This window comes from Dromiciops gliroides, chromosome 6, assembly GCF_019393635.1.
Source record: "Dromiciops gliroides isolate mDroGli1 chromosome 6, mDroGli1.pri, whole genome shotgun sequence".
NCBI classification, from domain to species: Eukaryota; Metazoa; Chordata; class Mammalia; order Microbiotheria; family Microbiotheriidae; genus Dromiciops; species Dromiciops gliroides.
In genome coordinates, this window is record NC_057866.1 from 187,395,576 (window position 1) to 187,411,944 (window position 16,369).

General features: G+C 34.9%; 1 protein-coding gene across 1 annotated transcript in view; it reads left to right on the plus strand.

Moving 5' to 3' along the window:
- The first annotated feature begins 437 nt into the window (after window positions 1–437).
- Window positions 438–16,369, plus strand: part of ANXA10 (annexin A10) — a 73,001-nt gene continuing 57,069 nt past the window's right edge. The window contains exons 1-2 of the mRNA XM_043972298.1: window positions 438–621; window positions 6,139–6,233. Of these exons, the coding sequence (XP_043828233.1) occupies window positions 438–621; window positions 6,139–6,233 (279 nt within the window). The remainder of the gene's footprint in view (window positions 622–6,138; window positions 6,234–16,369) is intronic.

Sequence of the window (16,369 nt, forward strand, 5' to 3'; positions counted from 1 at the left end):
TAGAATCCACTCCTATAAACTGCCTTGCAATCCTAGATTCCCATAATCCTTTTAAGCAATCTCCATTTCCCTGAATGATTTTAGCAGCATGGTACTGTTTGGAAGGAAGTCCTACTTCTTATACACATAAAAGGCAAAACTGGTTCTATATACAAGTCCATTTTCAGGCTATCAACATCCTTCTAAAGAAAAAAAATGAAAATAACATGGTTTAAATCCAGTACTTCTCATACTTTTCTAATGTTAGCTATGACACTGCAAAGTGATATGCACCAATAGATCTCAAGATATTGGAATCTGGAGGCTACCTTTGTCTTTTATACAAAGCCAGGCAACAAGATTGCAACCCAATCCAAATATGAAAGGGAGATTATGTGACCATACTTTTACAATCTAATAAAATATATTCACTTTGCCGTTATTAATGCACATATAGAATGCTGCCATTCAGGGTCCTCTTAAACTTTGTCTCACTAAGTTATTTGGAAGACAACCTTAATGCCAATAATGATGAGCTCTATTGTTTCCCTTCCAACCAGGTACAGGGAACCATCCTTCCAGCTCCAAATTTCAATCCTGTTATGGATGCCCAAATGATAGGGGGAGCCCTTCAAGGATTTGGTAAGCTTTGTATATATTGACTTTTGCCTTTTTATTTCAATGTTATTTCTTTTTAACTTAAGTATCTTTAAACATACAAGTACTTGCAAAAAAGACTGGGGACAGTAGGACAGGAAATGTAGGTGGAAAAGAAGTTGAATAAGGAGAAAAAAGGAGGGAGATTGAAGTTGAGTGAGGAGAAAACAAGAGAGTAGGCAACAGAAAAGAATGTAGAGTCCACAGAGTAATCAAGTGTTGGCATTAAATGATATAGTAGATGGAGTACAGGACTTGCATTCACAAAGACTCAGCTTCCTGCATTCAAATCTGGCCTCAGATCCTTACTAGTTGTGTCACACTGGGCAAGTCATTTTATGCTGTTTTCCTCAGTTTCCTCATCTGTAAAATGAGCTGGAGAAAGAAAAGGCAAGCCACTCTAGTATCTGCCAAGAAAACCCCAAATTAGTATACATTGATCAAAGCTAATTGGTTAGCATCATTCAATTCCATTAGTAGACATGATTTGAAGGTGTTCTACATTAAAATGAACTCTACAGATGACATCAGGGAAAAGTATGCAAAACACCCTCACTCAAGTTGCTTTAGGCAAAGTCCATTACCTAGTCTTTCACCCATTTAGACAAAAGAATCAGTCTCCATTTCTTTTTTTCTCTTGGCTTTGTCCCAAATCAAAGAGAATTGGACTTTCTGGAGTGGGGAGGAGTGAGAGAAAGGACTGAGAAACTGATCTCTGGGTCCCCCAAGAAATCTATCATTAATAATAATTTTCTTTTTTTTATTATTCTTTTTTTTTTACTGAGGCAATTGGGGTTAAGTGACTTGCCCAGGGTCACACAGCTAGTAAGTGTTAAGTGTCTGAGGTCAGATTTGAACTCAGGTACTCCTGACTCCAGGGCCGGTGCTCTATCCACTGTGCCACCTAGCTGCCCCTAATAATTTTCTTTTAAAAAAATAAAAGGTAGTATTGGGATAGGTACTGGATCTGTGATTTCATAGTATATAGAATTCTAACATGAGAAAATTTCCTCTACTAGAACAGGTCAGCACCTTCTATTGCTAGGCATGGGTTCTTAACCTTTTCTTAATTCTTAGAGCACTTTGGAAGTCTGGTGATGTTTATGGACCCTTTTCAGAAAAACAAAATGTTTTTAAATAATTGAAGGAAATTCTAAATTTCAATAAAGATTAGTGAAAATGAAGATGTATTTTTCTTCTTATTCAGGTTCATGGTCCCCTAAAATCACTTCACGGCTCCATTAAGTGTGGGAGGGGGGAGAGGAGTGTTAGAGGGAGGGAAGTTCAAAGGTTAAGAACTTCTGTCTTAGGGGAAGCTAAGTGGCACAGTGGATAAAGCACTGGCTCTGGATTCAGAAGGAGGACCTGAGTTAAAATCCAGCCTCAGACACTTGACACTTGCTAGCTGTGTGGCCCTGGGCATGTCACTTAACCCTTATTGCCTCCAAAAAAAAAAAAAAAAGAAGAAGAAGAAGAATGTCTGTCTTAGAGAGTTGCCTGAAGCACTAAAGTCTTAAAATGGCTTGCTGAGGGGCATACAGCCAGTATCTGGACCTTAGGGCCTTAACACCAAACTTCATGCCATTTCTCTATCTACTGCACAATAGTGCCTCTACAAAACAGGTGGTTAAAGGTGAACATGCAAAAAGATTTTTTTAATTAAATTTCTTCTAAGTACTGATATAAATTTTAAATAAAGTATCTTTTATGCACCTATGTGTTTCTTTAAATGGATCTAGTCTTTTGATGGGGTCTCTTGGTAAAACTGTGATAATCAATAACCTTAAAAGAAACATTTGTTTAAAAAACTACAAAAGCTTTCCCAAGAAAGCAAGCTCCATCTCTTAAAAGAAAAAGTGGCCCTTAGGAAGAAGTCACTTTTTGCTGTCTCTTTCTTACTTCAGAGAGTGACAACAAAGATGACTTTAATTGTGCCCTCTAAAAAAACAATCTATCTTAGAAATTTGCAAAGCTTTTGTGTCTTTCAAAATATCAATCATTAGAAAAAATTATAAAGACAAAATGACAAAAAGTTATAGATTAATTTTTCCCCCTCAGGAATGCAGTAGTTTCAGTCTATAGATCAGAAAAATCTATTTTTTTTCACTGAAGCATTTTTTCCCTCTTTATCAGTTTTCAGTCTACCTGATATTGAGGTTAGGGGTCAGAATATGGATTGTTTTTGACTGCCATCTTCATTTGCTTCTCCTAAAACTTTTGAGAGTCAGAGGTCCCAGAAAAGCTTCCATCTTTAATCTTCTGATAATTGCTTCTGTTTGAATAGTGACAGTGAGATGCGCCAGAGGAGATGAATGAATGGCAAACCTGGATATGGGGGTGGGGAAAGAAAGGAGGAATTAAGTATTTGCTAATAAAGTCTATTTACATTCAGCAAAAGTAAGCTAATTAGCAACTTTGATTTTACCCCCTTTTTTGAAAATTTTGAACTTTATCAACACTAAATAAGATGAGCTTTTACATATGTGTTTCTTACTGACCTTCATTCTATTTATCTATGAATTTCAAATACTTCATTGTGTCTCTTTTTTGTAACTTTCTGGATTTTTTTTCATAATACTAATTCCACTGCCTCTTCCCAAATTCTTCCTTCCCAAACTCAAATGAAAAACAAAAACAAAAACAAAACTCTTGTGTCAGATATAGTCAAGCAAAATAGCTCCCTATAATGACCACTTCCACACATGTACATTTCATTCTATACCATAAAGCTATCACCTCTAGCTAGGTCCAGAAGTAGGTTACATGTTGCTTAACTGATCCTTTAAAATGATAGATGGTCTTTGCACAGATCAGAGTTCTTTAGTCTTTCAAAGCTGGTTTCCTTTATAATGATTCCATTATTCTAGAAAATAATCTCCTGGTTCAGCTTCCATTATGTTGATCAATTTATACGAGTCTTTCTGGGACAATTAGAAATCAGTTTTCACTGGCTCACACTAGTTAACTGAAAGAACTGGGATTTAACCCCTGGTTTTGAGACCATATCTAAGTATGCCTTCCACTGTGCCAAACAAGTAGTTCTCTGATATTAAAAAAATAAAATAAAATAAAAATAATGGCCAAAGATGAGTTTAAAACATTGCATATATTGAAGGAGCCTAAATATTTTCAAGGATTCATTTAAACAAGTCCCTATGAAAATATCTTGTTTGAAGCAGATCTAGAAAAATTACAATGGCAGTTTAATCAGTATACCTTTGCCATGTAAACTCAAGCTTTATGGGAATTTAAAGTCCACTGTAAGCCCTTCTTATTACATAAAAGCCTTTAAACTAGATTTCCTAGTTGCCTACTTTTGAGATACCTCTGAACCTATACAGACTACATGACTCTTTGTCCCTATCCTGTAAAGAAGTAAAAGATACAGAAGAATGTCAAATATTATTGATATACACAAGTTTCCAGTAAATATTAATATTCTGGAAGGTTTCTCTGAGAGTTTGGGGCTTCCACATTTTAAAAGTATGTGGAGTGTCTAGAGGGGCTCTAGGTCAAGAGGTAAGACTCAAAAAAAACAATTAAAATATTAGAAAATAAGTCTTGATCAATGATTCTTACAAGGCAACTAAATGATACTCTGATAAAAGGGAAAATCAGGGAGGGGAAAATAAAACATTAGTTTCCTAGAAATATCTGTTGACTTAAAGGTGACCCAAACTACTCCTGCCTGAGACCTTGTGATAATCTAAAATAGAGAGAATGATTATTCAAGGTGATGACAGTGTTAAAGGGGGAAAAAACTGAGAACTATCAAAAAGAAGAAACCCCAGACCCAAAAAAGGGAACCTGAAATGAACCAGAGTTTCATCACAGTTTACACAGATGCATTTATTGCCTGAGAATAATCTTGCAAGCTGGAACAATGTTTGTTCTGGCATGTTCAAACCCCAGTAAGAAAGAGTTAGATATTTATTCAATTTTTGAACAAAGAAAGAAGATGTAGGGATTTGGACAGATCCTAAGCTGAAACCCCAGGAAACAAGGGAAATGAGAAATGCCAGGTGTCAGATATGTGGCCCTTGGATACATAAATCAGCCTGACAGTGCAGGGCTTGAGCACAAATAGTAGCATAGGGGATGTAAAACAGAGAATCTTTGCAGATAAGGATGTCTCTTAAGGGTCCATAAACCATCAAGTGGCTCTGGGTCTGCTTCAAAGCTGATATGAACTTAATTGGCTTCAGAGTTGCTGATTTTCTACACATCCAGCTAAGTTTACTCTCAGTCACCATAAAGGATTCTTGGTATGCCAAGCCACTTTGTCTTCAAAAAGTTCTTTTGGTTACTGGTAAAATTGCTGTGGGGGCGGGGAGTATATTTGGTCTACAAAATTTAACTGGGGACAAAATGACTGTCTTCAAATAATTGAAGGTCTGTCATGCCAAAAAAGTTATTAGACTTGTTCTACCTGGCCCTGGAAGTCAGAGCTTACAGAAACCAATTTCTCCACACATAGTTCCCTAAAAATGCTTGCTTCACCTATTTGCAGACCAAAATGACTTTAACAGAAAAATAATGACTTTTTATTCTCTGAATATAAAAAGCTTTATTAAAATAAATGCTAAAAATAAATATGAAATTCTTCTCTGAGCCTGATTTTAATAGCATGTGTCTATAGACCTGGGACAGATTTCAGGGGCACTGGATACCAAAATAGTCAGGGAAATGAAAAGAAATGCCACAGAAAGAGATAGTTTGGTGGGGCAGCTTGGTGGCACAGTGGATAGAGCACTGGCCCTGGATTCAGGAGGACCTGATTTCAAATCTGGCCTCAGACACTTAACACTTACTAGCTGTGTGACCCTGGGCAAGTCACTTAACCCTCATTGCCTCACAAAAAAAAAGAAAGAAAGAAAGAAAGAAAGAAAGAAAGAAAGAAAGAAAGAAAGAAAGAAAGAAAGAAAGAAAGAAAGAAAGAAAGAAAGAAAGAAAGAAAGAAAAAGAAAAAGAAAGATATAGTTTGGGATTATTTGGGGACATACCACCTACTGTACAATTTTGCTAACAACTGGCCTAAGGAAACACATAAGCACGTAAGCAATTGCTCATCTACCTTTTTAAAGGAAAGCATCCCAGCAGTAGCAAAAATACTGAAATAAGAAGCAGGGGTTTTTCCTTTTTTTTAATGAATTCCTTCAATATCTCCTTATGAATTCAGGATCTAATTTGTATTTTTCTTCTTCTTTAAAGGAAATATGAGGATTAGTTTTAGCAAAGTATGAGTTTTTGCAAAATATCAAGGTTCTACGTACACATAGATTAATAGTAGTTTTGTTTGTTTGTTTGTTTTGTTTTTGTGGGGCAATGGGGGTTAAGTGACTTGCCCAGGGTCACACAGCTAGTAAGTGTCAAGTGTCTGAGGCTGGATTTGAACTCAGGTACTCCTGAATTCAGGGCCAGTGCTCTATCCACTGTGCCACCTAGCTGCCCCCAGATTAATAGTAGTTTTAATCTTGGAATATTGTTTTGCTTCTTTTTTAGACTGCAACAAAGACATGTTGATTGATATATTAACTCAGCGCTGTAATGCACAAAGGATTATGATTGCAGAGGCATATCAGAGCATGTATGGCAAGGTACAAACTCTAACTTTGTCTTTTCAGTTCTCCTGTTACCAAGCCTATTAGCTTATTATGATTTGCTTTCTCTCACCCAGTCACATTTCTGATACAAGGAAACAACAACAACTGAAATGGTGAGTAATTTGAATAGGGTCATATGGTAGATACATGTCAAAGGCAGGACTTAAAGGTATCTTCCTGGTATCTATGCTGAATCTCTACTTATTTTTCCATGCTCCCCCTCAATATAGCTCTATGTAAAGGCAGCTAGATGGTAAAAATGGATCGAGTGCTTAACTGAAGTTAAAAACTCTAATTCTAGCTTCAAAATTACTTGCTGTATAACATTGGACAAGTTATTTAGCCTCTTTTTGACTCAATTTCCTCATCTGTAAAATGAAGGTAGTGATGGCATCTACTGTCCCCCAGTGTTTTGAGGATAAAATGAGAAAATATTTGTGTTTTGCAAACATTAAAATGCTATAGAGGGGCAAGTAGGTAGCACAGTGGATAGAGCACCAACCCTGGATTCAGGAGGGCCCGAGTTCAAATCTGGCCTCAGACACTTGACACTTACTAGCTGTGTGACCCTGAGCAAGTCACTTAACCCCAATTGCCTCACCAAAAACAAAACAAAACAAAACAAAAAGATACTGGGGTGGTGAGTTCCTTCAGAGGAGGGACTGTCCTTGGCTTTTATTTATATCACTAGTTCTCAGCATGGTGTCTGGCATATAGTAGGTATTTGATGTTTTTTGACACATTGACTGAATGTAATAAAGTCAATCTGCCATATGAAAATATCCAACCTATTGTTGAATATTAAAATATAGTTTTTGTATCTGCCTATCTCTTATAAACAGATTAAAGAAATAATCTTCAATCTCTTATAAAATGAATAAACAAATCAGAGAAATTATAATATCTTATAATATCTCCTACCAAAACCAGATCAGAGAACATGATATCCAACCTGCCCTCCTACAAAACAGATCAGGGACAGACAGAAATAAACAAAATATCAATTTAAAATATTTTTATTTTTTTATTTTGGGGGGGGGGGGAGGCAATTGGGTTAAGTGACTTGCCCGGGGTCACACAGCTAGTACATGTCAAGTTTCTGAGGCTGGATTTGAACTCAGGTCTTCCTGACTCCAGGGCCAGTGCTCTATCCACTGTGCCACCTAGCTGCCCCCAATTTAATATTTTGTCCCAAGAAGAAATATATAACACATGATCATGTGGAGATTTCCCTCCTAAGAGGGAAGCTCAGGGGACTCCCTATTTCTGAGGGTATATATGGTTTTTGTCCACCAATTACAGGGCATTGTCAGTTTCCATAACATGATACAGAAATCAACCCAGAAGCAAAAATCAGTTTAACAACTTCAGTCACAACAAGTATGGAGGAAATACAGAAGTATTATGATAAGATTACAAGTTCCCAAAAAAGGGTTTGTCAAGGATGGGGATACCCAGATGTTACCATAAAATAGGGACTGAACTATCCTGAGGGAAAAGAAGTCACTAGGTAGGGTCTTTTATCTGCTAGCTATCTGGGTTCAGTTTGGAGTTCAGTTGAAGGACATTTTACTCCTATTAATCCTATTAATCCAGTGTTTCATAAAAATACTTTTGGATAATAAGGTACCTCCATCAAATCCAGGTGATCTGTATATTCATATTAACACTATGAAGGACCCCAAAAGAAAAAGATAGGAGAATTTTACATCTCTTTCATGCAAAAGTTAAGAGTAGTTAAAAACACTACAAATTCCTTAATCCAATTCAGACCTTTAGAGGGGAAAGTATGCCAAGTGGTCCTGTTTGTGAATGGCATTGTGTTTATTCCATCGAGTCATGAAAGAGACATCTAAGGAAATCTGTAATAATCCAAAGATTTTGATGTAACTATCCACATAAGAAAAACCAAGTAGATGAAGAATGTCTACTGTCCAGAATACAATATATATTTGCCTACATACAATAAAGTTGGTGTATTAGGACATGTATTTCAGAAACATTGAAGTGGGTCCCAAATTGAGCAGAAGGAAAACAAATTAGACCGATTTTGGTAAATTGGGAAGTAGTTTTAATGTCCTCAGGCTTTCCCATAGAAGCAAGATCATAAATGGTGATTAGGTGTAATTTAAATAGTCTTAGTGCATTATCTAATTTAAATATCATAATAGGCAAAGACAGTTTTCTGGGACTCATCTGGGAGCTTAACTATTTAAAATTCTTTTTTAATCCAAAAGCACATTTTTCTATAAAAACTCTAGGCAACCTTTTTTTAAAGTGTTGAAATAAATCCTATTTAACAAAGCCATGATAGTTTTCCTCTGAAAATAATCTTTTCCCCCCAAACTCATTCTCTTATTTCCAAAAAGAGATAAGCCATATTTAAAGAAACAAAGAAATTTTATATATTAATATAAATTTCACATTACATGTAAAACCTCTATGGATTGTGCAATTTATTAAAATGTGAAAGTAAACCTCCCATAATATTTTAAATCCTGCATTTGTAGAAATAATAGCTCCCTGACTTTAGATGGAGATGATAATCTACTTTGAATAATTCCATATTTATTAAAGATAATACTCTTTTCTTATAGAAATAGCAGGAAGTTAATATTCCTTTTGCTTTAAACTGTTCACTTTAATATATTGCTAATAAATACAAATTGCCATTGGTCCATGGGAAATAAATCAAGTATTTTCATCACTATTCATGACCCATCACTAAATCTATTTGTAGTGGCAATCTGAATCTTGAATTGGGCTTATTCATTCATTCATTCATTTAGCAAATATTTAAATACCCAGAACCAAATAGATGCTAACTACTGGAGATATAAAGGTTAAAAAAATGGCAGTCTCTTACCCCCAGGAACTGATATTCATCATGTATCTGCAAAAAAGGCTAGGGACATGCAGAACTTCATTTGACAGTCCTTTGTTTCAAAACTTCTGGGTAAATTCTCCATCTTAGAAGTGATCATTTTCCACCTTAAAGGTAACTCAATAGCAACATATCATTAGCAATAACTGAAATAAACAAAACACTAATGTTATACAATAGGACTCCCTGACATACACCAAATCTTTCTTCCCCCAAAACTCCCCTAATAAACATTTTTTTTTAATTCAAGAAAGGTGATCCAGAGGAATATGTTGCTAGGGCTGTTTCCATGCAAATAAATAACAATTGTTCAATCTAAACATATTTATTAAGCATGTATCATGTGCCAGATATTGAGCTAAATAAACTGTAGGGATTTGAGTGCAAAGAGGGGGAAAATTTACCATCAAAAGAAGCTCATATTCTAGTGGAAGATACATGTATATATGTATGTATACATATTTACAAATATATACAAGTGTATATATCAAATATGTATATATAGAGAGAATAAATACAAAGTTGATAAATAAAAATATGTATACATATATACAAATATTGTGTTACATACAAATAAAATAACATCGGAAGTTTCAATGTACCAGGAAAGAATTGCTGACTTTACTTGTAATCCTGGAAAATCTTCAAGTGGTATAACCCCATCGCCCCCCCCCCAAAAGAAGGCAACTGTCTCAATAAGATTTGCTTCTAATGGTTCTGTTACTATCTAGTCATTCTGATAAAGATTAATTCATAGCTAGTTGAGATGCCAATGCTACAAAGGCTGATTTGAATTTTAGAGTTTGCCTTACATTGGTTCATTGACTTCAGTGGCAAGTTTCCATCATGGTCCAGCATTGACCTAACAGAGACTAATTTTCATGGTAAAAAAAAATGAGCAGAGTAACTTCAAACATTCAAGTTTCTACATGAAAGAGTCATTCTGCACATCCACAATATGCAATTCATTAATATTCATTTCATTATCAAATTAATTTGGTGATGTGATAATTATGCAGTTAATATATGCAAAGAAGCTACTACGTGTTGGTCTCTATACTACATATTGAGGATACAAAGACAAAAAGAGAAAACAAAGCAGTACTTTCTCTCCAGGAGCTTACAATCCACTACAGAACACCTTGCAACAAATAAATGGAATTACAGAAGACAAAATAGAGTGACTCATTTACAGAAAATTAAAGAATTTTACCAAAAGCAACAACAACAACAAAAAAAACCCCAGTGTATCCAAAAACAAAAGGACAGAAATGGATTGAGGAGAAAAGTTGTTCAATAAAAATCTGACATCCAAAAACCTACTTATGGGGCAGCTAGGTGGCGCAGTGGATAGAGCATTGGCCCTGGAGTCAGGAGTACCTGAGTTCAAATCCAGCCTCAGCCATTTGACACTTACTAGCTGTGTGACCCTGGGCAAGTCACTTAACCCCAATTGTCTCACAAAAACAAACAAACAAAAAATAAAAACAAACAAAAACCTACTTATAATTACCTCAGAATTTTAAAAGCAATATCAATTTACCATCAAGGGATGCATGACTAGGGGATATGAATAGGAAATTCTCAAAGGAAAGACAAAGAAAAGATCACTGACAAATTGTTTCCTAATTGTCAGATAAATAGAATTAGAACTATTAGAGACCATCTTGTGCCTACTGAATTGAAAATAGTCTGAAAAAATGAAAATAAAAAGAAAATAGTATGAAATGAAAACAATCATTATTGCTGAGGCTTTAGAGAAGTAGGCATGATTGGCAGTGGTCTTTTGGGAAAGCAGTATGCTGTGTGAACTGCTAGAACTGGAATCAGAAAGGACCTGTCTTCAAATTCTATCTCAGATACTTACTTAGTAATTACTCAGATACTTAATTGCTCACTTTCCTCATTTGTAAAATGAACGGGTTGGGGGTGGAAGGGGGGCAGCTAGGTGGCACACTTGATAGAGCACTGGCCCTGGATTCAGGAGGACCTGAGTTCAAATCTGTCCTCAGACACTTGACACTTACTAGCTGTGTGACCCTGGGCAAGGCACTTAACCTTCATTGCTCCACAGGAAAAAAAAAATGGAGGGGTTGAACTCAATTTTCTCTGAAGTCTCTTAAAGCTCTACACATATAATCCTTTGATCCTATGCATTATATAATAACAGCTACAATATTTTAATAATTTTTGAACCCACTGCCATGACAATGCCCTAAGGATATGATTAAAAGAGGAAAGACCACCCTTCTAGGCACAGTAGCATTGATTGACAGTAGCATTCATAACTAGAACAAATTAGAGTATAGGAGTTTAATCAAATTACATCACAAGAAATAGGAAGAATAAGAAGAACTGTAGGAAGACATAAAATGATTTCAAATAGAAAATGAAAAATTAGTAATATATATACAGGGTGGGCCAAAAGTCACAAATGGGTTTCAATTTAATAAGTACATTATGTTTTGTTTTTAATTTACAATACTATAGTATCATATACAGTATATATAGGAAATCAATTTTTATTATGTGTGAAAAAGCAAATTTGTAATTGTCAAAAAGTAGAGAAAAATAATTTTCCCAAAGTTATTAAAACATCATGATTTTTGACCTACCCTCTATATGTTGATTACAACTATGTAAACAATATAATACTAAAAACAAATAAGGAAAAACATCAGAAACAAAAAAAAATCAAAAGGAGAAATGGAATTAAATAGAATATACTCATTAATACTCATTTGAATATTATTTTATATTAATAAATAATGAAGTTTAATACAATAATATTTTTATTCTGTATATTTGAATAGTCTTCTTTGTTTATGGTTACATTTAGATTGAATTTTTTTTTATTTTAATAATCCTTTGCAGTCTCAAAAAAATTTCCAATGGTCCAGGTAAAGATATATATTTCCTATTTTTTTTATAAAATGAACTCAACAGTCATCAACAAAAATTCAATATACAAAGAATAAGAAGGGATGTAATATGAAACCTTTGAATTTCAATTATAAACAATTTTTATGTGCATATTCAAAAATAACAAAATTGCTTGGTTTGTGTCCCTTTCTAAACTAAAGATATATTGTGGAAGATGTTTTTATCAATTTTTAATATATCAGAACTGCATTCAATTTCCATGGCCTTGTACTTGAATTCATGATTATTTATGAGGTTCACAGTAAATACTGCAATGTACTAAGGCATCTTTTCATGAACCTTTTAGGAAATTATTTACCTCTGTGATGTTTAAAATCTAATGTTGGTCCTTACCTGTCCTCCACCCCAACCCAGAGTTTTGGGGAGAAACTAGCTAAGATTTACTGATAAATGTGGTGACAGTTTAGGCTTTTAAGTATTTATTAAAGTGTATTAGAAGTTAGTGAAGAGAGAGAGAGGGTGAGAACAGATCTCTTATAGAATGGAAAACCCTAGCTTTGATCTATGAGCAATAAACAGAGAGAACTTTTACCTAACACTTTTACCTAACACTTGAAGTTCTACCACCACATTGAAGTCTTGGACGAAAAGTGGAAGATCCAGTGAGCCACCCTCACCTTCCTACTTCTTGTCTCCCTTCCCAAAAGGGGAGGTCCTTCAAGCTGATTGGTTGAGGGTGGTATCCTGTTGATGTTGTAGTCCACAGCCTCTGAGAACAACACCCCACTCTGGGCCAGCCAGGTGTGGTCTCAATTTAATCAACCTTAAGTAGTTTCAGCCTTTTAGAACAACATCCCACTCAGGGCCAGCCAGGCGTGGTCTCGATTTTATCAATATTAAGTAGGTTCTCAGTCAGTTTTTCAGTCTCACCCAATTCAATCAATTCCAAATCAGTCTTCAGGTGGGGCCTCTGGGCATCTGCTAAATCCCACTATTTTATCACACCTCTCAGATTTCACTATCTTCTGTCATCAGTTTATCAAGATTATCTGAAGTCAAGTGATGTAAGTTGTTTTAATAGTTCACAGCTTTATTCTGTTGGCTTTTGAATCTCATAAGTATCATCAAGACAATCTTTCTAATAGAACAAATATTCAGAATCAAAGAATCTCTGAGTTGGAATAAACAAAGACCATGGAGTCCAATCCATAGTTGAACAAAATAAAACAAAACAAAAACAAACAAACAAATAAAAAATAACTCACAGTATGCTCCAACAAACAGCCATCCAGTTTTTGGTTAAACATATCCAAGGAAGGAGAACCCACCAACTCTTGAAGCAGTCCATTGTTCTGTTACCTAAATATTCTGTTAGAATATTTTTCCTTGACATCAGGTCTAGATTTTGCTTCTATAATTTATAACCATTCTTCCTCATAATACTGTGTGTTTTCAGAAGCACAAAAACTCAAGGACATCAAGTGAATCAATGGGGAAAAAGTGTAAAAGAAGGTCATCTAGCAGTACCAGATCCTAAACTGTATCATAAAGTAATAATTATCAAAACAATGTGGTCCTGGCTAAGAAATAGAGAGGTAGATGAGTGGAATAGAATAGATACAAATCACACTATAGTAAATGACTATAATAATCTAGTATATGATACAGATTCAAAGCTTTTGGAATAAAAACTCATTATTTGACAAAAAATACTGGGAAAAATGGAAATTTTCCAATAGTATGTCAGAAACTGGATATAGACTAACATCTCAAAGTATACACTAAAATATGATCAAAATGGGTAACTGATTTACACATAAAGGGTGATACCATAAGCAAATTAAGAGAGCATGGAATAGGGGCAGCTAGGTGGCGCAGTGGATAGAGCACCGGCCCTGGAGTCAGGAGGACCTGAGTTCAAATCCGGCCTCAGACACTTAACACTTACTAGCTGTGTGACCCTGGGAAAGTCACTTAATCCCAATTGCCTCACTAATAAAAAAAAAAAAGAGCATGGAATAATTCCTCTGGCAGATCTATGGACAGGGGAAGAATGAAGAATTTAGGACCAAAAAAGATATAGAGAGCAATACAAAATGTAAAGTAGATAATTTTGATTATATAAAATTAAAAAGCTTTTGCACAAACAAAACCAATGCAACCAAACTTGTTGGGAAAGCAGAAAACTGGGAGAGGTTTTTTATTTGTTTGTTTTTAAGTATCTCTGATAAAGGCCTCATTTCTCAAAAATATAGAGAACTGAGTCAATTTTATAAAAATACAAATCATTCTCCAATTGATAAATGATCAAAGGATAAGAACAGGCAGTTTTCAGACAAAGAAATCAAAGCCATCTATAATCATATCAATAAATGCTCTAAGTTACTATTGATCAGAGAAATGCAAATTAAAATAACTCATATATCACCTCACACCTATCAGAGTGACAAATATAATAAAAAAGGAAAATATTTAATGTTGGAGGGGATGTGGGAAAACTAGGATGCTAATCCACCAATCCAACCATTCTGGAGAATAATTTGGAACTATGCCCAAAGAGCTTTTGATCCAGCAATACCACTAATGGGTGTATATGCCAAAGACATCCCCCAAAAGAGAAAAAAGACCCATTTGTACAAAAATATTTATAGCAGCTCTTCTTGTGTTGGCAAAGAATTGGAAATCAAAGACATGCCCATTCATTGGGGAATGGCTAAGCAAGCTGGTATATAATTGTAATGGAATATTACTGTGCTATAAGAAATGACCAAAAGGATGATTTCAGAAAGGCCAGGACAGACTTGTATGAACTGAGGTATAATGAAGTGAGCAGAAACAGTAATATGAATTGAAAATCAACTGAAGCATGCTATTTTTCACTTTCATTTTTTTTCTTTTATTCAAGTTTTTATACAAAATGACTAATATGTTAATGTTATACATAATTGATTGCACATGTATAACCCATATCTGAATGTTTGTTACCTCTGCAAGAGGGGAGAGGGAGGAAGGAGAGGTAGAATTTGCAACTCAAAACTTTAAATAAAAATGTTTATTATCAAAAAGAAAAAAGAAAACAAAAAGAGTGTATGCTTTCTGTGGAAAAGAAATGGGTTTTTTTGTTGTGTTTTTGCCCATATTTAAATGCTTAGCCCTCAGCAGTGTTTTGCACATAGTAAGTGCTTAATAAATGTTTTATTCATACATTTATTCATTCTTATAGAATTTTCTGAGTTACTGAGTCTACTGATTTTTTTTTAAATGATCTAGCCAGTACCTATAGTGAGACTTGAATCCCAATCTTCCTGGCTCAAAGGCCCAGGCTCTTTCTACTCATTCCATGCTGTCTTTCTGATATTGTCTGAGATAATTATAAATGTCAAATCAAATTTGGTCACTAGGCTTGCTCCTTTTTAGGATTTTATTATGAACTCCATAATCTTATAATCTAAAAAATTCCTCCAGACAGCAATGTGGTAACAAATGTTATATTCTACACTGTGAGAAGTAATGCCTTCAAGCTATTTAGTTCCATTCAAATATAAAAATAGCAAAGAGTGATGACTTCTGGATAATGTAACAAACAAAAAGAGCACTAGACATTTTATCCAAGCTGAAACACCTCTCAAAAGAAGAAGAGTATGGAGCAAAGGTAGAGGACCTTTAGCTGGGTGGTGCGGGGGTGGGGGGGTGGGGGGATGGTTGTGAAAGTAATAGAAGTTGGTTAAAAGAGGGGATTTAAACATGGTATTGGGGAAGCTTGTATTCTATGAAAAATACAAAGATAAAGAAATAATAATAAAGTATACGCACCATGAATGAAAGAAAAGAATTTCTGAATAAAATAGACAAGATTGGAAGAAAATTATTGAAGAGAGCAAGGTAAAGAAATCCTATTTGGGAAATGGTGCAGAAAATGATTTTTAAAAGCTAGGAAACAAAATAAATTGGAGGGTAGGAGAAGGGAGAGGACTTTTAATTAACTACTTAGCTTTAAAAGTGAAAAGAAAGAGGAAAGAGAGAAATAATTAGGAATGAAATTAAGGAAAGAAAACAAAACCGGTTAAGTTCCAAAATTAGGTAAAAGAGAACCAACATTTATGAAGCACCTACTGTAAGCCAACCACCATGCTAAGCACTTTATCTCATTTAATCCACTCAACACTCCTGGGAGGTAGGCACTATCATCATCCCCATTTTATAACTTGAGGAGACTAAGGCAGGCAGAGGTTAAGTGACTTTCCTAGGGTCACAGAGCTAATTAGTGTCTGAACCTGGATTTGAACTCAGAATGGTTTATAGTACTAGCAAAAAAAAAAGTGTGCTTTAATAACCTTATAGGTTCCCCAAATACCTTAAGTTT